This window comes from Perca fluviatilis, chromosome 10, assembly GCF_010015445.1.
Source record: "Perca fluviatilis chromosome 10, GENO_Pfluv_1.0, whole genome shotgun sequence".
Classification (NCBI taxonomy): domain Eukaryota; kingdom Metazoa; phylum Chordata; class Actinopteri; order Perciformes; family Percidae; genus Perca; species Perca fluviatilis.
The window spans coordinates 28215693-28223933 of NC_053121.1; the positions used below are offsets into that span (position 1 = coordinate 28215693).

Below are 8241 nucleotides of genomic sequence, written 5' to 3' on the forward strand. Positions count from 1 at the left end.
GCACACACACACACACACACACACACACACACACACACACACACACACACACACACACACACACACACACACACACACACACACACACACGGGTGTGGGTGTGCAGATGCTGAGATATGTTTAGCTTTGATAACAAATGTCCTGGGATCCAGACCAATCTAGTCGATAATGATGGAGAGCATCTGTAAGGAGAACAGTGCCCAGTGAGCAACATGTGTGCAAAGGTGTGTGTGTGTGTGTGTTGCATGGTAGATGACTCCCACAGCAGAGCTAGACTCTGAAAAATGAAAGGATAGAGACAGAGAAAGAAAGAAAGATAAAGACAAAGAGAGAAGCAGAGACAAAGCAGGGTTGAGACACTGCCAGATTTAAAGATAGTGAGAGATAACAACAATAATGGAATGGAAATGGAAAAACAACAACAACAAAAATGGGAAATAAGCACTAGAAAGAGGGGGAAAAGCTGTCAGATGGAACTCACATGGTGGACAGGGAGTGCAGGGTGGAGAAAGCTCCTGGGGCAATGCTGGAGATCCTGTTGTCGTACAGCGACAGCAGACGCACTGAGCTCAGACCCGTAAAGGTACTGTTGTCAATGCAGCTGATCTGGTTGCTCCGCATCATTCTGGAAACACACATACCATATATATTCAATAAATGAAAAGCTAAAAAGTTTGCCCATTTTGTTTTACCTTAAACCTAGGATGTTTTTTGACAGGCAGTGCTTTTGTTTGTTCTGATAATATACCCAAATTTAAAAACTTTGGGTGGATAGCAAGAGACAAAGAGAATAAAATAACGTGACAATGGCATGGACAAAAGATGAAAGCAGGGGTAAATTCAAACCAGTCCCTACAGGACAACCGTGACAGAGTCTGTAATATGCCATTAGCTTTTGACATGCAGTCATGTGGGACCAGGCTAACTGAGTTAGTTAGCATTAGCAATCTCTGGGACAGGCTAACCTAGTTAGCAAGGCTATTACTGGAGCAGGGAGCCTCTTAACATAATACAGAGACAGCCATGATGCCATTAGAGAGTCATTAGTCGGCATATATATACATGATAGCATTAGGTAGTCATTACTGAGCATACACAGACAACATTAGCTCATGATTTCGTACACTATCCTGTAACCCTTAATTGGACGCTAGCCTATTTATGGTGGGTGCCCAAATTAGAGGAACTACAATATGCTTTGATGACAAGGTGAGTAAGTAAACAATCCTGGTCCTCTCTTTTAGTCTGGGGAAGAAAAAGTTACTGAAGTCCACCATAAGGCAGATGATAAAACAAGTCATAGTCAGCATGGCTTAAGGCGTCACAACCATTTCGTTAAAAAAAAGTAGTATTTGGAAAGTAAACAGTACAACTAGTAGGTTTTAGCTGATTTCATAGCTCCTGTTTTTGATATACATTGCCTATCGGAACCACTTGCTTTTTTCTTTATTTAGCACTTTTTGTTAAAAGTAAAAACAACTTTTACATATTTTAAATTCATTGTGGGGTTACATGTAGCCTGCATAATTGCACAATATTATTTTACTTAACAACCAGACCACTAACCACAGAAATAAAGTTCTGAACACACACACACACACACACACACACACACACACACACACACACACACACACACACACACACACACACACACACACAAATAAATGTAAACCAGACTTACAGAGTTTTCAGGCCAATGAGGCCTTTAAACATGCGTCCCTGCAGTCCAGTTAGCTTGTTCCCCGTCAGCAGCAGCTCTAAAACTCCACCCGCTCCATCAAACGCACCGTCACGGATGTCCCTCAGCTTGTTGTTACTCAAGTTGCTGCAGAAAGGACAAATAATTCATATTTAGGGTTTTTCTGCTTGTGTTTGCTTTAACTACAGTACATGCAGGATAGTCTATGACGTCAACATATGAACAAAGTGGTGTTACACACATCATAATCAATGATCAATCATGTCCCTTCAACTAATTCATGTTATTCTCTTCCTCATCCTAATGTCCTCACATTGTACAATAGCTATTCAAGTTTCCAGCCATCATTATAACTCTATACACCACACACACACACACACACACACACACACACAAGAAAATGAGAAAAGTGGTCATAGACAACTGAAAATGATTGCTATATCTCTTCCTTGCACACATAATGAGAAAAATGAAAATGAAAAGAGAGCATTTGGCCACAGAGACAATAACTTGAGATGATAGCTATCACAACTACTGTAGATTTCATCCATAGCTAGTTTTGTGTTTCCGCTTATCAGATTCATGGAAGAGGAGAGGAGAGGAGAGGAGAGGAGAGGAGAGGAGAGTGGATGAAGAGAGTAGCAGAGGATAAGAGAAAATGTGAGGAGAGGAGCAGATGAAGAAGAGAGGGAAGGAATTGAGAGAAGGAAAATGGAAATGAGTGCTACCCAATCTATATCGTCAGTGACACTGCTAGATGGTTAGCAATTTCCTTTCCAATAAATCAACTTCTGGTCTCTGCTCTGTCTTTCTCTATCTCGCTCTGACACACACACAACACACACACACACACACACCACACACACACAACACACACACACACACACACACACACACACACACACACACACACACACACACACACCTAGAGGAGGTTGCAGATAAGGAGTGACTGTACAATTACTAATCCATCTATTACCTTTTTACTCTTCTTCCTTCCTATATTACCTTACCACACCTCCTTCCTTACTCCTCTATCTCTTTATCTCTTCCTTCGCACCCATCCTCCTTCCATCCTTGCCCTCCATATCTCTCTCATTCTTCCTCATTTTCCTTTCGCCCTTTCTTCCCTCCTTCCCTTTACCACTTATCACTTTTTCTCCTTTCCTTTCATTCCTTTCATAACATATTTCTTCCTGCATCCGTTATCTCTGTCCATCTAACACTTTCCATCTGTTCACATCCATCTGTTCTTATTTCAGTCATTACAATGCTATTCCTTCCTTCCTCTATCAGCAATACATAGAAGAGAAGAATTACTGAAAAAGAGCAATAAAGCATTAAATGCATTTAATGAGTAAATAAATGCAAAAACAAATATAAATGAGAAGCAAATAAAATGTTTTTAAAAGTGTACGTACATCTTCTTCAAGTTAGGCAGCTTCTTAAACGTCCCTGTAGCCTCCAGGATGACAATCTCATTGTCATTTAACCGCCTAAAGGGAGAAAGATAGAGAGAGTGAGTTATTTCATTAAACTAACTGCTTTGAAGTCAACACACACAAATGAACACATGCAAACGCTCACAGGAACAAAATGGAGAGAGAAAGAGAGCCTGCAAGTGAGCGGTGGGGTTGGATGCCCGTATGAAGGTTAAGAGGCCTGTAGTGACCGTTGAAGTATGATGCTACGCAAAACCAGAGGACGGAGGGAAGAATAATTAAACATATTGGAGAAGAAAAGAGAAAAAAAAGAAAAGAGAAGGGAAGCACAATGCATCTTTTCTATGCTGTCATCAATACCCACACTGCCCTAAGCCAAGAGAAAACAGTTTGAGAGATAGGAAGCTCGACATCTGCTTTATTGAGGTAATTTGTACTAAAAGGCTGCTGCTAAAAGGATGCCTTTTGTTTATGTGTGGGTCTGTGAGTGAGTGAGTGAGTGAGTGAGTGAGTGAGTGAGTGAGTGTGTGTGTGTGTGTTTGTGTGTGTGAAAGAGGCAGAGTAAGAGAAATCAAGGAAAAAAAGTGAAAGTTCAGCTGGAGGGGACACTTATAATGAGATATAGGGGGAGGTAAAAGATGGATCCACCTTGATAAAGCCAAAGTGAAATAACATATAGCAAAGTCCGAAGTAGATCGTCGACAGCGGAAAATGACATTGCATAATTTGCATGTAAAAGGGTAAAAATTACACATTTCTAATCTCTTTGAATTGCAATATAAATCCCTCAAAATGTACAATTTTATTGAGTGCAAATAATTCTCTTAAAGCTGATTCATATTGAACACTCTCAAGGACGATTTTCAGGGCTAGTCCAAGAAAGACAGAAAGATAGACAGAAGAGAAAAAAAGAGCAAAAATATATAAGCCTTCAGCTCAGCCACAACCTCCCCTGATTTCCCCTGATAAGGCAGGTTACACAGGGCACAACTGGTGGCGCGTGTGTGTGTTTCTGTATGTGTGTTTCTCTGTATGTGTGTGTGTGTGTGTTTCTGTGTGTGTGTGTGTGTGTGTGTGTTTCTGTGTGTGTTTGTGGCCTTCAAAAGCTCACTGGTTGGTTGGATTCTTAAGGAAAAGAGACAAGAAAAGAGAAAGAAGGTGTCAAAAATAGAAACTTTGATCTGCCCTCTAACAGACCATTAAGGACAAAGTTTATATTTTTGACATTAAGTACCCTGGGAACAGAGAAAGAGAAAAGGAGGGAGAGGATTGGAGGATATCAGGGTTCACAGAGAGAAAGAGAACCAGAGTGAGAAAGGAATTGGGGGCTAATGGTCTGTGGGATACTGGCATATTAGTTATTTAAAGTGGCAGCCATGGTTGAATTCACCATTATACAACTAACCTCCATAAGCAACCGTCCTGCATCTGCTGCAGTGGTTCCTTATTCTGCAGGTATTCTCCATTAGTACCACAGTGATAGACATGGTATAAGCTCTCCATCCCTTGCAAACATTTTAAAGATGTGAAGTGATTCAGCATTATTGGGTAAAAATTTCCCTCTGGCTGGATTCCTATTTCCTGTGTGGAAATATTAGCTTATTGCATATTCAATCAAGTGCCAGGTGCTAATAGCGGCAACACACTTTTCCTGTGCTGCAGTTTTGAATCAGACAATCTAGTTTTGGTCTCAGTTGGTGTGTATTTTATGACTAATGAGCAGTTTTTATGTCTTTGATCATTTCTCTTTTGAATCACACCATAGACATTTGATGTTATGCTTCTGAAGCTCAAATTAATTATGAATTATTGTTGCATATTATCATGATTTCTTAGCATGATACTTCACCACCCTCACACATGCTTACATGTTTATTTTTCCTAACAGATTCTGAACACGTAGAGACGGTTTAACCTTTTTCGCATTCAGATTACTGTATTCCTGTTGCGTGTTATCGGTTACTCCCTTTCCATTTTTCAGCGCTAAAATAAATGATCCATGGGACTGTTCAGTATTCTAGTGTGAGACCCTTCGCCAGACATGATGATGGCTCCTTTGGGACTTTGAGGGAGATTGAAAAGACTGTTGAGAGGCATTTTGGCCTGGAAGCTAAAAATGAAAAGTGACATTCATGATACTGCTCTGAGAGAGGCGGAGAGACAGAGAAATGCAGACATGTGGGTGTGCTTAGCATATGTGCATGTATGCAAGCCTGTGCCCATGATTTCATGTGCATGTTTCCAGCTGTATATGTGTGTGTGTGTGTGTGTGTGTGTGTGTGTGTGTGTGTGTGTGTGTGTGTGTGTGTGTGTGTGTGTGTGTGTGTGCGTGTGCGTGTCTGTGCATGTGCCTGACAAAGTGAATAACTTCTTGACAGGTCTATGGCATGTTAAAGGATGTGTGGTGGTTTACAGTTTCAGGTTAGAGCAGTCGAACAAAGAACACATGGCTTTCAAACTGATATTTCATCATGTGTTCGCATACAATATGCAATGTGTATGTAAAAAGGAAACACCGGCTGACTTACAGGTCTGTGGTGTGTTCGGGGATGTGTGGAGGTACACGGGTCAGTTTGAGATTGGAGCAGTCGACCACTGTGCCTTCACAGCGACATTTCTCTGGACAAACCAGATCCTGGAAACACTCCCCACTCAGACGACTACGATAGTCCTCCTGACCTGTAGAGGAAAGAGCGAGGGAAAGACCAAAAGACAGAGAAAGCGACATGGGAGAAACAGAAAAACAGGGAGGGGGCACAGACAAAAGGATTATCAGGTAAATGAAGTCAACAGAGGAAGTAGGAGACAGAAAGAAAAAAGAAAAAAAAGACGTAGGGCAAGAGAGAAAGACAAGACCAGAGAGAAAGAAAGATCTCCACGTTAGACTCTGTAGGTTTTTAATACAAATGTTGTCCCATAAGACCAGATTTAAAGATGTTCCTCTGTTTAACCTTATAATGAAGGACAATATATTATCCCAATAACTATACAACCAATAGTAAAATGTGGTTTCATAGAATCATTTTGTTGATAAATGTGGCTTAACCCTGGATTTGTTGAGCCAGAGACCACTTCTGTTATTTAAATATAATGTGAGCAGATATTATTTATGATCACCAGTGCCTGTGGACCAGAGCTGGTTTACATCATGCACCACTTATTAGTATTTGTGCACCACAAACATGCTTTATAGTTCTCATGGTTATCATTACCTCTCCCTCTTTTTTTCAAACTCACTTGTCTATCTGTTCTCTTTCAATTTTACCTTTTCTGTTTTTCACTACTCTCCTATCAGACTGCTTTTTATATTGGCACAGACTACTTGTTCTTTAATTCTCTGTCTCCACTCTCTCCTGGCACACACCCTTTATTGGTCATATGCTTTCTGCTCGTCGTTAAAGAACTAAGAGCACCTTTTGAGGGATCATTTGCAATGCACAACCTTGATCTGAAGCCGGTAAAAGATCTGCTCTTTAAATTATGTCAATCTGTTGGGAGAATTGGCTGATTAGCTCCTTTCAGTGGCAGAATTGTTGTTTGGCAAGTTGACCGAGAGAGCAAAGGAGCGAGCAAGGAAAGAAAGGGAAGGCAGAGGAAAGAAGGACAGAATATGGAAACCTGTATAACAGTATTAGCTTTATTTTTTTCTTTAAAGTTCCTCAGTTGGAGCAGTAAAGGGTGAAGCGGTCTTTACAGAGGTGGGTGGGATCACTCATACTAGGCACTGAAGCTCTGCCCGCAGACAGTGGAGGCAGCTGTACAGCTGTGGCCAGACCAGATTTTGCCAGATGAAAAGCAGGTGGGACATAGTGTGGGTATGGTTGTGAACATAAACTGCAGGAACTATGGCGAGGAGGCTAACAACGGCAGTCCACAATATTGTACATTTTTCAACTTCTTATCAAACACTTATTTCTCAGTAACCTCTGTCATTGTCCTGCACTCGCTACAGCCAAGCAGAGTCCCTCTCTCTTGCAGCATGTATTATTTTGCCATGCATTAATACAAACAAGAATTAACACAACATTACGTGAGTGAGAGTTCAATCCCACCGCTCTCTCTAAGTGGCCAGACATTGGAAAGCCTTGGGAATTAACATGTCAAAGTTTAATCTGATTAAAGCAGAAGCAACACCGTCTAGCCCTGTTTTTCATTGAAATGAACGGGAAGTAAAATCTGGTGTCAGTAGCACTTCTCTTAATCTTAATGTGGTAAAGGAAAAAGTAGGAGAGTCTGTTAAGAAAATGTTGCTAAAATGTATGCTGGCAATTCATTCGTGGTGGATATGGGTGTTTATACATGTCTTCAGTTATTTATATTTTTCACTGATTGAAATATTTTGATGTTAGATTACTGTTACCTATTGATGCCCATTTATTTCAACCACAGTTAGAGTCCCATGTATCAGAAGCCCTACACATAAATGCAAACAAACAAGGTAAAATATTTAGCCCTTCATTTTTGCTCCAAGGCGTGTGTTTGGCTGGGAGAGGCAGGCGGGTGTGTGCTCGGCGGTCCCTGGCGCTTGACGGAACCATGTGATGCCACAGTAGGCGGGGCCACATGGTTAGATCAAGCACAAGAGACAGCTGCACGAACCAATCAGAATGCAGGTCCACACAGGAGGAAGTTGGGGCAACAGAGAGCTGCACCAATCAGTCAGGGGGGCAGGGTCCATACAGCATAGGAGAGGCAACAGACAGCTGCAGATCCACACAGGAAGGGGACGGGACCAGAGAACTTCCCACCAATAGCGAAAATGTCCACACAGGTCCAGAGAAGAAGAGGAGATGCAAGGAGAGGCATGGGACTACAGACAGCAAGGGCTGAAGCAAAGAGGACAGCCATAACCAGCTTCAGGAGCATTTGTAATCTAGCTATCTTGATTAGCTCCATGGGCAGAGCACTACCATTAAGGCTTGCTTACCACTGAGACCATCCATGCTAAAAAATGTATCACATGTGCTCGTGATACTGCGAACCACATTGGCACAATCGTAGAAAACAGGACGGGTGGAAATCTCATGTCACTAAATGGCCGGTCTTACGACTGTGATGATTTTCCAAATATTTTGTGTGATTTTTGTTTCATCTGCT

At 41.5% G+C, this 8241-nt stretch overlaps 1 protein-coding gene across 2 annotated transcripts in view; it reads right to left on the minus strand.

Annotated features, from left to right (window-relative positions):
• The window catches only part of slit3 (slit homolog 3 (Drosophila)), a 248703-nt gene that overhangs the window by 43223 nt on the left and 197239 nt on the right, over positions 1-8241 (minus strand). For both annotated transcript variants that reach the window (XM_039813715.1, XM_039813716.1), the window contains 4 exons: positions 5673-5823; positions 3124-3198; positions 1685-1828; positions 482-625 (listed from right to left, as the gene is read on the minus strand). In XM_039813715.1, coding sequence (XP_039669649.1) covers positions 482-625; positions 1685-1828; positions 3124-3198; positions 5673-5823 — 514 coding nt within the window. The remainder of the gene's footprint in view (positions 1-481; positions 626-1684; positions 1829-3123; positions 3199-5672; positions 5824-8241) is intronic.